Source organism: Cornus florida, unplaced genomic scaffold, assembly GCF_030987335.1.
Source record: "Cornus florida cultivar Cherokee Brave unplaced genomic scaffold, ASM3098733v1 CherokeeBrave_3.0.0_Hap2_Chr08, whole genome shotgun sequence".
Taxonomy (NCBI): Eukaryota; Viridiplantae; Streptophyta; class Magnoliopsida; order Cornales; family Cornaceae; genus Cornus; species Cornus florida.
In genome coordinates, this window is record NW_026775578.1 from 82,154,753 (window position 1) to 82,171,937 (window position 17,185).

At 34.5% G+C, this 17,185-nt stretch overlaps 1 protein-coding gene across 1 annotated transcript in view; it reads left to right on the forward strand.

The window, feature by feature from the left end:
- The first annotated feature begins 15,286 nt into the window (after positions 1–15,286).
- Positions 15,287–17,185, forward strand: part of LOC132268209 (zinc transporter ZTP29) — a 32,300-nt gene continuing 30,401 nt past the window's right edge. The window contains exon 1 of the mRNA XM_059769003.1: positions 15,287–15,602. Coding sequence (XP_059624986.1) covers positions 15,539–15,602 — 64 coding nt within the window. The 5' untranslated portion in view covers positions 15,287–15,538. The remainder of the gene's footprint in view (positions 15,603–17,185) is intronic.

The following is a 17,185-nucleotide window of genomic DNA, read 5'->3' on the forward strand; positions in this document are numbered from 1 at the left end:
TGGCAGCAGTTCAGACCTACGTCCTCGCCGGTAAGTTCCGTGGTTGAAATTTAGACTGCTATCGACATCCTTGCTCGTGGTTCCACCACTGATCTCGCCGCCGCCGTATCAATTCATCTTACCGCCGCCATCTCACCACCTTCACCGCCGTTGGACAGCACAACTTCACGTCGAGCGAGTACTTAACAGAAAATCCACTGGCCCAGACTCCCTCGGCCGAAACCCCTTGACGCCTACAATCGCCGATCGCTCCTTATCTATTTCGCGGTCTTCGGCTGGTGCTCTCGCTTCCTCCCAGTCATTGATTCCACTAATGGAAGAAAAGGAATACAATACCGCTCCTCGGGTCTGGTCACAGTCAATGGCAGATGCTTTACGTTTTGGTTTTGATTGAGGAAAGAGATTGGAGAGAGAATTTGAGGAGAATTGGGAGAAATAATTATGAGGGTATTTTAGACATTTTAGTTAATTTATTTACATATCTTTGAGGGTTGGAGTGGGAATTTGAAAATTAAAATGGATGACATCATCATTTTTTTGTTAGTAATAATATTTTTCGTTAGGAGAAGTCAGTGTAGATTGACGAGACCTTAGGGGAGAAATCAGTGTAGATTGACGAGACCTTAAGGGAGGTCAGTGTAATTACCCCTTATAATTATAGTAATTATGGTAATTATAATTATATAAATATAATTATAATAGCTATGGTAATTATATAATTATAGGAGACTGTAGAGGTGCCTATTATATAATTACTTCTGTATATTATCTCATCAATTCTTAAATATAAAAAAGATGTATAAAATTTACAACCTTACACCTGTTAATTACCGTGGAACGTGAACGCCGAATTAGGCCTTCTTCCTGCCCATCTTCATCGGCTCCATTAGGGCTTCTTTCCCAGAGCGTGAAACGGTGCCAGCGAGGTGTGGTGGTCTCGAAGAAGACGAGCGACAGCCACGCGGCAGCGTGGCAATGAGCAATGCCACCATCGCCACGACGACGGTGCCGGTACAACTCTGCCTCCACCGGCGGCTTCGCAATCAGCTGATATAGTTGTTGTCGTTATGTTGATGGTTCTGGAGTGAAGTCGTCAACTTTACTGACTTCATCGCCACCAACGTTCATCTCGGCCTGCGGCCGGTGCGGAGAGGGGTGACAGCGAGTGGACGACGGTGGTGGTAAATAGGAAAATTCGATATGGGTTGTGTTCTGTTTGATGTAAAACATGAGTTCTGATATTCTGATTAATGGGTTGTTGATAGATGCAAGCATTACAGAAGAAGATGCCATATTAGAGCTCCTGCTGTAATGAGATCTTTGTGTTTGGGTGTGTGTGAGAGAAGAGAGAGAGAGGGGGGGGGGAGAAATGAAACTGTAGAGAGAAAAAGGGTATTTTGGTCATTATATTGTAATATAGGGTGCACATGATAGTCACATATGATAAGACCCGTTAATTTTAGACAGTCAACTAACGGGAGGGGGTAATATAATAATTTATGTAGTTAAGAGGGTTAGTAGATAGTTTTTATAAACAATAGGGGTTTTCAGATTTTAGCCCTAAATAAAATGAAACGTTTTTATCCATATAATTTTAGAAATAAGATGACAACGAAACATTTGTGTCCTTTAAGGATTCAGCGAAAGAAAACATAATATAAAATTAATAATAACCAAAATTTAATTTAAAAGCTATTAACTAATGTAAAAAGTACTAAAAAAATATTTGAAAATTAAAAATATCCTACTCATATTAAAAATACAATTCTTATATAAGAATAAGATGGAAGGAAACGTATTTTAAAAAAATTAAAAAATTCATCCTTAGGGGTGGTCTTCACCAAAAGAAATCATAGTATAAAATTTATAGTAATCAAAATTTAATTTTAAAGTTAAGCTATTAACTAATATATAAAAATAGTAAAAAATGTTTGAAAATTCAAAATATCCTACTCATATTAAAAATAGAAGTTCGTGTCCATCGTAAAAGGAAACGTATAAGAATACAATTATTATATAAGAATAAGATGGAAGGAAATGTAAAAATAAATAATAATAAAAAAATAAATAAAAAATACAGTATGAATAATTAGATGAATCATTAAGTGCTATAACTTGATATGGGTCATTTGGTGCTTTAATGGGAATTTTTATTTAAAAAAAATATTTAAAAATGTTAAGAACTGTGACCTTTTTTTGTGAAAAAATATATAAAAAATGTTAAGAAATTAGCTACACTTTAATTTGGATGAATAATAATGTAAAATTAATTGTATCACGAATTGTAGATGACCTCTTCAAATTCAAATAAAAAATGTAACTTTCGATATGCTAATTAATACATGCATATTTATTGATTTAATTACATATTAATAATTAAAAGTAAAAGTTATAATTGGTAAACACATGAGATGAATTGTGTAGATGACCTCTTTAAATGAAAATGTAACAGTCCTCTATATAAAATAATAGAAATGTCAAGAAATTCTTGATATGCTAAATAAATGTATTCTTATTAAATTATTTACATAATAATAATTAAAAATAAAAAATAAGAAAATGTAACCGTCCTCTCATGCTAGATAAATGCATACTTATTAACTTGATTATATATTAATAATTAAAATAAAAATTACAATTGATGAACAAATGAGTGAAACTTGTTTAGAAATAATCAAAAAAAATATACACTATTATAAATAATGTATTGATTGAAATTCTTAAGTATGTGTTATGAATATGAAAATGAAAAATATATATACACTTTTATAAATAGTATATTGATTGAAACTCTTAAGTATGCATTATAGATATGAACCATTAGCTAATTAATAATGATTGTGTGCTTTTAATGTAACTTTTTTTGCGGGAAAAAAAATTTTTTAAAAATGTTAAGAAATTAGCTACACTTTTAGAATAGTATGGATGCGTTATGAATATGAAAAGGAAAAAAATATATACACTTTTATAAATAGTATATTGATTGAAATTCTTAAGTATGCATTATAGATAGGGTGAACTACATTAAACCCCCATTTTCTATCTGTGTTTTTCATTAAACCCCCTTTTTCTTTTTCTTTTCTTTTTTTTGCCAAAAAACCCCCCTCAATTATTCAAGGGAGGTGATTTAACTAACGGAAGTTAGTTGAAAGAGAACTGAAATATAAATTAACTTAAATACCCATTAAAGCCTATTTGAAAATGTATTTTGCTTCTTATTTTTTTTATTTATAACCTAAATAACATCATTCACAGAAATTAACACTTCTATTGTTTTTTTTTTTTTAACATTTTACTAGACTGATAAGTTCACATTAGTCACATGGAAGGAATTTTTTATTTTTTTATAGAAAAAAATTATATTGAAATATAAAAAATAAAAAGAAAAAGAATAAGAAAACATGTAGGCATAAATATTAATATAAAAAAGGAAAAAAATTAAGCATTATTTCTTGTAGCGTAACTAGTGTCCCTTTAATAAATCTATATTTAAAATGAAAATAAAAAAAAAAACCAAATAAATAAATGCACAATATAATTCTCAAATATATATATAACAGATAAATTTCGAAAAAAAAAAACCTAGAATTATATTGGTCTAAAGGCCGGATGAAAATGAAAATATAGTATAAATAATATTTAATGATACATATTATATATACCATTATATTATATATAATATTATAATGATGGAAGAATACATGTTGTTGCAATGGTGGAAGATATGCGGTTAAGAGTGATAATGAAGTAGATATATATGTGAGGGTATATTAAAAAAAATAGGTTCAAGAATATTTTTGTCTAAAAAATATATGAGAAACTAAATGTCCAAATAGCTCCCTTTCAGCTAACTTCCGTTAATTAAATCACCACCCTCGACTAGTTGGGGGGGATTTATTGACAAAAAAATAGAAAAATGGAGTTTAGTGAAAAACACAGATAGAAAATGGAGGTTTAATGTAGTTCATCCTTATAGATATGAACAATCAGCTAATTAATAATGATTGTGCACTTTTAATGTGATTTTTTTTGTGAAAAAAAAAAAAAAAATGTTAAGAAATTAGCTACACTTTTAGAATAGTATAGATATAGATATATAATTTTTCAAACAAATAATAGGAAAACAAATATAATAAATTCCAGAAAAATATATAAAAATACCAGAAAATTTCAGAAAAATAACAGAAATTCCAGAAACCCTAATTAACCCTATTGGGTCATAGATCAACCTATAAATTGATTTTAAAATATATATACAGCATCTATATATACAATTAAAATCCAATAATCTAAAACTAAAAATATATAATAATTCATACTTTTAAATAATCTGATCTAAACATGATTTAATTAAATAAATTTAATATAAAGTTTTTGATACTCAATGTGAAATCCTTATGAATTCTAAAAGGAAAGTTAAAAAAGAACTCACCTACGAAACCGACATTTCAAACTTTGATTGACTCTTCCAATTTCGACGTTGTTTTTCTCATATCTGACCTCTTCCTTGTCAGCATTATCTTCTTCTCTTTGCCTCTCTTATTTTTCTAACATGTAAACTTTTAACAATAAAACATTATGTGTATATTTATACACATTACCCTAATCCTATTTCTAGTATAACTACCAAATAAAAATAATAATAATAATCTTTAAATAATATATATATATAATATATTATATTATATATATATATATATATATACCTTCCATAATTAATCGTTAATTAATTAAATTTTTATATACCTATATATATCCATATATATATATCATTCCATAACATTTATTAATTAATTATATATATATATATATATATATATATATAATTATACAAAAAATGATCATTTAAATAATCTCCTAACCAAGGCCTTTATTAATTAACCCAACAAAGCTTCATCTAAGCCCAAGACCACATCTTTTGGTCTAACTTTCCTTAAGCCCAATCCAATTGATTTAAATAAATAAAATAATTAAATAAGCACTTAATTAAAAATAACTAATTAGATGAAACAAATAAACAAAACAAAAATTTATACCAAAGTCACACCATACTAATAAAATCAACACGCCAACAATTCAATCAATCATCAAGCACGCATACAAACAATCATCATGCATAATCACGAAATAATTTTAATTGAAATAAGATAATTAACCTAAGCACTCAATTAAATAAACATAAATCATTTAAAAATAAAATAAAAGCAATTAAATCAAACAAAATATTTTAATTAAAAATAAAAATAATTAAATCCCAATTATTAATTCCTTTAAAATATAGGGGTATTACTGTGATACCCCTCGATTCTAGAGCCACGGGTGATCAAGTCCGAGCACAAAATCAAGGGATACTAAACAATCAATATATAAACAAGCAGGAATAAAAAAAAACTAAATTAAGAATAAGACAATAATGAGCTGAAAGAAATCTAAAATAAAAATTCTCAAACTTTAAATAATAAATTAATATTATTTAAATCCGTACAACTCGGGAATCCATCCAGTGGACCCCTAATAATTTCAACTGATAAATAAATTTACAGAAATAAATAACCAAAACTAAAATAAGAAAAGAAAATTCTATGTAGTCGGAAGAGTGAGTGACTGTATCTGCATCATCACGATCAAGCCCTAAGCCTGGTACTCACGAACACTTGAAAAATAAAGGTGGGCCAGGCCCACCTGCAAGTTCCATCTTACTACAATCCGTACATAAACCCGATACGCAGATACATCATAGATAGCTCGACAATATCTACAATAGTCCACATATATATATATATATATACATACACTATATGATGCTCACTAGCCTATAACATAGTTCAGCCTGGGTAGAAGGTGACATATAAAACACGCTTTTCAGCGGCCAAGTACCTAGACCTACAAGGGAACATCAGCTATATCTAGCTACCCAACCTTTGCGATATACACACCCTAACCGTGATCAGGAGACTCAAGCTCATATCACGATACCATAAGTATATATATATAAATTTCTTCCTAATGCAGAAAGATAAAACAAACATCCGTTATGTCGTTCAACTGTTTTAGTTGACAGGATATGTATCCATGTAGGAGTTAACTATTTTAGTTAATCCATTCCGTATGTATGAAGGGGTAGGACTTAGCTTTTTGATCTAATCCATCCCTGATATGTCACCGTCCCATACCGGTACATATAATGCAAATGATCCACAAATGATGCACATTCATTAGAATATCAAACATATCCAGAAACCAGCATAATAGAAATCATATATTATTAAGATTCTATCATGCATCTAGTATATGATTATAATCATAAATCATTCCTTTAAATTGTTAAAGTAATGATAAACAATTTAAATTATCCAATTCCTTATAATTGATCGAACATAAATTTTAACAGTTCATCAATTAACATCCATAGCACAATATAATGACAAATAGAGTTATAACTGTGCACATTATACTAGACTGCCAAAAATACCTCCATACTAGTCCAGTTCGTTTGCTAAACAAAACTAGTAATCACAACCTACACCATCCTTGACGGTATGCCAAGTAATGCTTAAATTACATGACGTCCCTTTAATCCTCACTATAGATCATGTGTCTGATATAACGACACTCAGAAATCTACACGGAGTACATCTTATGAAACCCTAAAAGTATTCCCACACAAGTCCATTTAGTTCGCTAAAATAAAGCTAGCAACTAAAACTGCTACAACTCCTGTCGGCATGCAACCTATCAGTTAGAATTACACGACGACCCTAACCACATCATAAACAACCTTCTTGGAACTAAAAACATGTCATTTATATCATTGGTATACAGTCCCAACACTTACCCTTATAACAGTTTATTTAATTTGCTAGCCAACTAACGATTCCAGTTCTCCTTCCTTCTTGACAGCATTGAACATTTATATTTTAAAATTTATGTTGTCCATTCCCATGACCTGAATCAATACATCTTAGGTCTTAAACATGCTTTGTACACCATTTAAGAACCCCCATGAAACTCCAGAATTACCCTTTTGCCCTTGAAGTATCGAAAAATTACCAGAAATACCCCGGAGGGGTTTCTGTTCAAAGGAGCCGGCTCCCCCCCATGGGAGCCGGCTCTTCATCTTCTAGAGCCGGCTCTCCCTCATGGAGAGCCGGCTCTATCTGCTTGGGAGCCGGCTCCCTCACTTAGGGAGCCGGCTCTCTCTCCTTGAGAGCCTGCTCCTTCGTCTTTGACCTTCGTCTTTGCTTCCGGCGCCATTCCAGCCATCCGTCCCACCTTTGATACAGATTTTTAAACTTCCTAGAGTTCAATTTACATCCACACAGTCCTAGAACCTCCTCACATCCCCTTAGGATTTGATTTACAGAAGCTTAAATCCTAGTCGCAATAGTTGAAGCAAAGAACAATTTCAGAAACACAAAACGTAAAAACAGATTTCAGCTTTATTCATTATGCATAAATATTCATTTTAAAGTTTAATTACATTCCTAGGGTTCCGTCTAAGTTCCTAAAGTCCTAGAAACTCTTCACCTTCCACTATGAATTAATTTACAAAAGCCTTAATTCATAAACAAACACAGTATGCAGGAAACCGATTCCAATTCTTTAAACATAACAAGTTACAGTCTGTTACACATGCATCAACCATTAGTTTTAAAGTTGAATTAACCATGGAGACTATAAATAATGCACAGAACACAAGTTTACAGGAAAGAGATAGTCTAAAACTTGCCTTTAGGTTTCGGATTGAAACCTTTCAACCTCCGTCTGCAAATTCCGGCAAACCCAAGACCTTCCCTTCCTCCTCTGGTCACTGCCTTTTACCTCTGTCACTTCTTAGCTCAAACCACGAGCAATTCCCTTACTTCATCTCTCAAAACCCCCCTCTCTGTTTATTCTTAAAACAATTCCAGAACCTCTGTTTTCCCCTCTCCAGATATAACGTGAATAAGGTTTTCTCAAAACCCTTGTAGACATATATTGTTCTATATATATAGGCTCTATCAAAAAATCCTAATTCCACGACTTGTTATGTTGGCTACCACTTATATATATACAAATTAAACCCTAACTTAAATATCACCCAAACCTGGTATTAAACAAGTGCCCAAAACAATCACGTTCATAATAACTATTTATGTATTAAATAACCAACTAATTAATTATACTTAAAACAAATACATAAATAAATATAAAATAAATCACACAAAACATATACAAAATTTCAAGTCAATAAATAATTAAATGCACTGAAAACAAATAATCAATCAATTAATTAAAATGCACATAAAATCAAATTTAAATTTCCATTTTATCCCTTTTGAAAACTAGGGGTATTACAATTACACCTTCCACCACCACCACCACACTACTGTCACCGTCTTCCACCATTACCGCTTTTCATTACCATTGCCACCGTCTTCCACCATTGCTACCCCTACCGCCTCCCAACAACACCACCTATACCATTAATGCTTTCCACATCCATCACCATCGTCACCAACATCCACCACCGCGACTACTACCATTTATTTTTATTAAATTATAAAAAAAAAAATATCATTTTGTTAATTTAATTTATTTATTACCAACAGGGATATTTTGGAGAACTCAATTTGTAACTTTTTTCATTCTAAATTTAAAATTGGTTCAACCAAACACTAGAATGGTTATTATCATTCCATTCCTACACATTTCATATTTACAACCAAACAATAGAAAGAGAATGACCATTCCATTCCCTTCCCTTCCCACTCTCATTCCATTCCCTTCCATCCCTTTCCCATTCCCACTTACATTCAATTCCATTCCTGCACACAAAACGCAGTATAGTAACATCTGTTATGCTGCATTTGGTGTGCGTGAATGAATGGAATGCAAGTGGAAGGGAATTGAATGAGAATGGAAATGGAATAGAATGGTCATTCTCATTCTATTGTTTGGTTGTAAATATGAAATGTGTAGAAATGAAATGATAATAACCATTCTAGTATTTGGTTGGATCAATTTTAAATTTAGAATGAAATAAATTTCAAATTAAGTTCTCTAAAATATCCCTGTTAGTAAAAAATAAATTAAATTAACAAAATGACATTCTTTTATAATTTTTAAAAGGGTTAACTTCAGTTACAGATATGTCCAAACTTCAAGGTGACCCCCCACGTTTGTAAAAATTCAGTTAGACCCCCTGTCAGACATTGTCGGCTGACAAAACCAAATAAATGAGTGGCATGACTAATTTGCCCTTTTTGTCCTTATCCCATATAAGCTTAACCAAACACCAAACTCCCACCTAACCTACCTTATCTCTTGAACCAAACAGTAAAATTGTATTTAAAAAAAAAAAATAGTAAAATTGTTTTTTTCCCTAATTCCAATACTGTGTGAAAGTGTACCCAGTTGCCTAAGGCCAGACTGAACTTACCAACGGACCAAATGGCGATGACACTATAATAATGTAATACCCTTAATTTTTAAAGGATATTCCTGGAATTTATTTTATTATTGGTTGTATTTTATTTAATTATTTGTTTAATTGTGTTAATTAGAATTTGAATTATTTGTTAATTGTTTTGTTTTGTTTGTTTTATTTAATGATTTTAATTGTTGTATTTTGATTGGTTGTTTAATTATTTGTTATTTGTTTTGTGTTAGTTTGGTTGGTTGTTTTAGTTAATTATTTTTGTTTAATTATTTCATTTTCGTGGGTTATTTTAATTGGATTAAGTTTAAGGCTTTATTTATTGCATTAGGTTATAGTGTTAATTGTATAATGGAGTTCGTATGTAGCCGACACTGTTTTACGACGTAGGTTTTGTTATGGGCCAACGAGGATTATAATTAGGGCTCTGTCTCTACACGTACAAGCAATAGGGTTATTTTATGTCTCTATATATAAATAGAACAGTGTATGGATTTAGGGTTCTAGAATACAAAAGCATTGTCACGTACCCAAGATACAGAGGGAGAAATAGTGAGCAGTTGTGAGAGAAACAGAGCAAGGCTTGAGGGGAATTTTACAGAGAAGATTAAGGAGGTTGAGTAAGGTTTAGAGACGGAGTTATAGGAGGCTAGACAGTGTTGCAGTAATTGCCGGAAAACTTAAAGACGACGCCGAGATTTTTATAACTGAAATCACAGGCAAGTTATTCTTTTTCTCCTTCTCTTTGGCTCGTGTTCTGTGCACCTAGATAGTCTCTAGGGATTAAATAATTAGTAATTGAAACTTATGTGTTTAATGTATGCTTGTTGATGATCTGTTTGCATTGAATTCAAATCTGTTTACAGTTCGTGTATTGTTGCTCCCAGTTCTGTTCATTAAAGCATATTAAAATCTGTTGAGATTTTAGTTACGATTCTTGCTTTTATCTTCTGTAAACAAACCCTGGGGATGTTAATGGGATGATATAAGACTCCTAAGATCAGTTTGTGAAGAGAAACAGAGAGGTTGGAATAGAATTATAGTTTCAGTTTTATTCCTAACGCGGGTTAGTTCGGTAGCAAATTTAATCTCTGTAATTGATTTTAATTGTTGTTATCAAGCCATTGGGATGCTACTGGGTATTAATATGACACCTAAGATTGGTTTTAAAAACTAACAGAGTGATAGGAATAAGCCGGAGAAGGAGCACAAAATCTGAAACGAAGCACCGGGGACTGAAGGCTCTCAAAAGAGGTGAGAGCCGGCTCCATAGAAGTGGGAGCCGGCTCCCACAACAAGTAGAGCCGGCTCTAAGGAATCCTAGAGCCGGCTCTAGGCTAAAAGAGCCTGCTCCCAAAATTTGGAGCAGGCTCCCTTTTTATTTTATGTTTTGTTTTAATTTTTTTTTTTTTAATTTTCTACGTACTGTGTTTACTATTGGAGCATGGGATTTAATCTGTTGGGTCTGGGGTTCCACAGAGAGTTTAGAAGGTTGAATTTGGGTGTTATTAGGACCTTAAATTGATTAGGGTTTAATTCTAAATTGTCGGGACAAACAGTGTAAAAATTAAGACACTCCCTATGTTGTTAACAAATGGAAGATAAATTAATTGTTGAATTAAATTTCAGCAATTTGATGGAATATAATGTGTTTATAAAACTTATTTTAGAATGCATTCAAGTGCATGATAAGGTCATTTAATTATTAATTTTGATCTATGCATGCTTAGGAGACTAGTTGCTGAATTATTAAATCGTTTCCTGCAACTATATGGTTAATGCTTGGATTTAAATTGCTGAAATATTAAACAATCTTCTGAAATTGTTTTAGCAATTTATTGGATAATAATAGGATTATTTAACCTATTCACATGCATGATGGAGTCCCTGACATATTAAATTTGGTCTATGCATGCTCTGGATGTTAGTTGTTGATTTATTAAATCGTCTCCTGCAACTATATGGTTAAATGCTTGGATTTAAATTGCTGAAGCTTTAAATATTTTTCTGCAATTATTTGGATGGTGGTTTTTGGGTCTGTAAATTATTGAACTGTTATATATGTTGTAATTTACATGGATATGGAGGATTGTATGTACCGGTATGGGACGGTGACATACTAGGGACGGTTTAGCTCAAAACGCATAAACCTAACCTAATGGATTAATGGAATGGATTGAAAGATATCGAATCCTAATTGTGACTAAGTCAGATCAGCTGTAACCAAGTTGGATGACTTCCTGGATTAACGGATGGTAGTTAAGTCATATCAACTGAATAAGTGGAGTGACTAACTAGTTGGTTTATTGTATGTCAGTTTAATAAATAGTTGAATTGCATACCCTGGATTTGGACGGACTTTATATATATGTTTATGGTACCACGAGTTGAGTTTGAGACTCAGATTCGTTGGTTAGGGTGCGTATATGCAGTGGATGCGTAGCTGGTTATAATAGGTTGAGGTGTACCTTGTTAGGTCTAGGTACTCATGCCCACCTTTGGGTGCGTATTCGCATGTTGCCTTCTATTCAGGTTAAGACCCCTATTATAGATTAGTGAATGTCTCTTAGTGTGGATATATTTATACATATGGACTAGATAGATATTGTGAGGTGTCTACGGTGTATCTGCGTATCGGGTCACTGTATGGATTGCAGTTAGATTAGAACTTGCTCGTGGGTCTGACCCACTCCTTCATTATTCTTTTCAGGTACAGGACGGTTCCAGCCTTAGAGCTTGATCGTGCTTGTTAAGGACAGTCCCACATTCATCTGTTTACGTAGGACTTCTCTCGATGTTTCTAGCATTATCTATTTTCAGTTTTCAGTTTCAGTTGAACTTTTGGTTAGGGGTCCACCAGTGGATTCCCAAGTTGTAACCTTGAAGTTTTGGAGGATTGGAGTTTTATTTTTCAGTTATGCATGGAGGGTTTTTTTTAATTAAATGTTCTTTTAGTTTTAATCCATCTTTATTATTTTATTTTGTCATCTGTGTTCGCTTTAAAATACTTTAATTGTTTGATATTCCCTCGGGTTTGGGCCTGGGCCTGATCAACCCGTGTCTCGGATCCGAGGGGTATCACAAATAATGTGAGCAAGGAATTCGGCAATTAGGCGAACACCGCAAGCACGAGGTCGTAGCCGAATTGTAGTCAATCGGTGAGAATGAGATTCATTACGTGATCTTTTCAGCCCAGTCTAAGAAATTTCTGTTTCTCTTTAATTAAGTTTTCTTCCCCACAGATGTTCTTTTTTATTTTTTATGATAACCGGGGGGAAAAAAACAGAAAAAATAAAAAACCATGCAAGCAGATGAATATAATTTTAATGAAAATATCACTTGTCCAGAGTATGGGGAACCCTCTTTATTAGCCTTCCTCCCTAGAGGAACAAGAGGAACCAGTTCCGTGAAGCCAATCAAGGAAGCGAAAGGTCTGGTCGCCAAGATCTCCGATGCCGTAGGGTACGGGAAACGATGTCGGGTGGAGGAGGACGCCGGCTCTTCTGCGGTAGCTAAGATAGGACTTGGGAAACCAGTTGGCGTAGTCGACCGGCAAGTCCTCGTTGACGGTAGCGAGGTCGGCAGAGAAGGTGGAGGAGTTGCTGAATTGCATTGTGAAAGTTCTCCTGAGTTGTTTTGGGGTCTGAGGTGATTGAATAATAGTAGATTAATGGCGTAGGTTGAAGAGAAAAAGTATGAGGAAAAGTAATTATAGATCTTGATTCTCACACAATTTCTCTAACATTGTTTTCATCTTCCTCCCTTGTTTGAATCATAACTTTAAACCCTTCCATGACTACTTGAATATACTTTATTGCATATTAGATTTGTTATTTTTCCCGGTAAATTTTTATTTATTTTTTTATTAGAGTTAGTTGCTCATTCATCCTATATCCTATAGATAGTACTATCAATCGTGGAACCTACTCACACTTTCTATTTCCTGATCTGATGACATTTTTTTTTGTGGTTGGGAATGTGCCGTATATATTATATATATATAACCGCTATTGTTATACATCCACTTTCTTCACCGGTGCCCAATCCCCATTGAACGGCGAGCAAGGAAGAAGCGGTGATGACAGTATATATATATATATATATATATATATATATATATATATATATATATATAGAGAGAGAGAGAGAGAGAGAGAGAGAGAGAGTATAACCCTGTTTGGTTACAAGCATATTGCTATTTTATGTGCAATTCCATATCCAAATAAAATGTTATATATACAATTTTGCCAAACATGGTCATTGGAGGGCAATTTGGGCATTATTTTTTTTTACCTTTTTTATAATGTCAGCAAAAAGTATCTCTGACCAGTTTTGACCATTGACCGAGGGGGGAGACTGATGTGTGTCAGAAAGTAGGGGGTCTGACTGAATTTTTGTAAACGTGGGGGGGTCTCCTTGAAGTTTGGACATACCTCAAGGGGTGTAACTGAAGTTAACCCTTTTTAAAAAATAAATGGTGGTAGTGGCAGTGGTAGATGGTGGTGTAGGTGGTGGTGTTGGAAGTCGGCGGTGGTGTTGGTGAAAGGCAGTAGTGGTGGAAGGTGGTAGCAAGAGTGGTGGTGGTGGTGGAAGGAGATAGTGGTGTAGGTGGCGGTGGTGGAAGCCAATAGAGGTGACTGTGGTGGTGGAAGGCAGTGGAGGTGGCGGTGGTGGAAGATGGTGGTGGTGGTGGCGGTGGTGGAAGGCGATAGCGGTGGTGGTGATGGAAGATGGTGGAAGGTGATGGCGATGGCGGTGGCGGTGATGGAAGGCGGTGGCGGTAGTGGAAAGTGGTGAAAGGTGGTGGTAGAAGGCGATAACGATGGTGGTGGAAGCAGTGGTGGAAGGCGATGGTAGTGGTGAAAGGTTGTGGCGAAAGGCGGCGGTGGAAGGCGGCGGCGGTAGTGGTGTAAGACGGTGGCGGTGGTGAAAGGCGATGGCAGCAATGGGGGTAGAAGGTGGTGACAGTGGTGGAAGGTGGTGAAAAACGGTGGTGGTGATGGTGGTAGAAAGTGGTGGAAGGTGATAGCGGCGGTAGTGGCAATGGCGGCGGTGGCGGCGGGGACGGCGATGGTGGTGAAAGGCGGTGGTATTGGCGATGGCGGTGGTGAAAGGTGATGGCGGCGGTGGTGGTAAAAGGCGGCGGCGACAGTGGTGGTGGAAGATGGTGGCTGTGATGAAAGGCGGTGGCGGTGGTGATAGTGGCCGTAGCGGTGGTGAAAGGCGGTGGCGGCGGCGATGGTTGGGGTAAAGGAAGGCGGTGTCGGTGGTGAAAGGCGGTGGCGGTAGTGGAAAGCGGTGGGTGGTGGTAAAAGTAGGTGGCAGTGATGGAAGGTGCTGATAGTGGCGGTGGTGGTGAAAGGTGGAGGTGGAGGTGGTTGTGGTGGAAGATGATGATGATTTTTGGACTTAAAATATGAGGGTTTTTTGAGAAGCTGATTTTTTAAAAAAATTTATTTGAGAATGAAATGGTCATTCCATAAGTTTAGTTATAAAATGAATTTTCATTCACAAGAATAGATTTTCATTACAATAGAATGATCATTTTCATTTTAAATTACGTACCAAACAAATAAATAATTAATATAAATATCACATTGCGCCAATGCAATGAAATGAGTCTCATCAGTATCCAATAAAGAGGACAAGGGCTGACCCGTAGTTAGTACCCACCATTTCACCAAAGATGGCATTTGTAAATTTCCGCATTGTGGGGCCTCAATATGAAAGTTTGGTATAATAAAAAAGCAGCAAAAATGCTGACAGTTTGTGTGAGAGCCGCGACGAAGTAAAGTGTCACGTTTCTTGGACGAACCCATCAAACCATCCCTTTCTTCCACTGTTGGTATTCCCCACTCTCTCTCTCTCTCTAAAACAGTTATATATATAATGTATATAATATATATACAAATATATATCAATATGTAGGGTCCACAAGCCCATTCAACATAAGTTTCTTTCTTAGTCAATCGTCGTTCAAACCCAGAAACCCAATTTTAATATACATCAATCTGTTGCACCACAGCCTTCAGCTTGATTTTTTGTTATATCGTCTGTTTGGATAGTGGAATAAATCGGTTTTTGAGGTTCAACTTTTGGAGGAGAGACGGACAGACCATCATGGACTCTCAGGTCTTGGTTGCTCTTGCTCTCTCTGCTGTGGGTGGCTTGAGTACATCTTTAGGTGAGATATCTTTCATTTTTTGAATTCTTAGCTTATATAAATCGAATTCGGAAATGGGTTTTACTTGAGGAGGTTGTAGTTTAAACTTTCAACTTTCAACTTTCAACTTTCAAGCATTGCTTTCTTCAAATTGGTCTTTACAATCGTAATGTGGTGACTTATTCAATATTTATTTGTTGATTATTATGCGATTAATAATTCTGGTCAGTTTCTACCGTGCTTTCTTTTGAAATTTGAAATTTACCCCCAAATCTGTATTTGTAGCTCGTGTTATTACTCTTCTGGGTTGTTCTCAAGTTTGAATTTTGCCCCAAAATTTGTATTTGTAGTTTTTGTTATAGCTTGAATTATTGAATAATATTACAAGTTGAATTTCAGTAGTTTTAATTCATTTCAATTGTTGTTTCATATTTCTGGCATTGTTCTTTAAACCAGCTTTTATGATTACGTAATCTGTAATTTGGTGGTTTATTTAAAATCACTTGTGATGCTTAACTCATTATAGTAGTATTTTGTGTATAGTTTTCAACATGGATGTTGGCTCTATTTATTTGGTTGGGGCTAGTTTTCATGGATTTGAAAGAAAATATTTACAATATAGGTCCAACTTTTCCAATGTTCTGGTCCACCTTGCTTCCTTGATCAAGTTCCAAGTAGAATATTCTTTGAATTCAAATTTCCTTTTCTGTAATATGGTTCTATGGCTGCAGTTGCGTTTTTCCGATTATATATGTTATGTTTGGGAACACCGAATCGGTCAAAATTTGTACAAAATTTCTTCCAATCCCAAATCCAAGGTGCCCGGTGCCGCCAGACATAGCAATAGGGTATTTAGTTTTGCAAACGTCTCTATGCAAGCATAGAAGTTAACAGAATTTGTCAATAACTATTTTGTGTGGAATGCCCAAGAATTTGCTTGATACAGAACACCACAAATAGATAAAGAAATCCCAAAGTTCTACGTTCTTTCTAGTGGGTACATTATGCATAGCATAGCTTTTAAAAAGAACGTGGCCTCTATTTCCAAATGCAAACCTCCCTTGTTCTTTTAGGCATATCCATACAACTCCAAAAAATTTTACAATAGCGCTCTGTGTGACTGCCTTTTCTTGTACTGGTAGGAGCCCCTGCCTAACCCCTCTCCCTAGGCATAAGGTACCTTGGAAAAGGAAGAGATAGTGTCCCATGTTGAAAAGGGAAACTTGGCAATCTAATAATTGGCGATCCTTTCACAATCCCTTTTTACAGTGTGTCTATCAGTAATAATTTTAATCCCTTAAAACAAGATGGTCAAACTCGTAATAAAGAGAGGAGTCATTAACCATGCAAAAGAGGAAACCTTAATGACAACCAAATGACACCAAAACAATAATTGAAGGAAAGAATCCCCCTCAATTTTTGTTCCCTCATTGCGCCCAGCAGTTAAAAGTCTTCTCCCTGGCTAGTCAGCAATGGTCCTCAACCGAAGGATTTCTCGAAATGAAACTCGGTTCAACATTATATTCAAATCTATGGTTTTAACCATATCGAATAACCAGTTTGCCTTTTCTGTTTGCTTTTAGTAACAATATACGGAAACCATC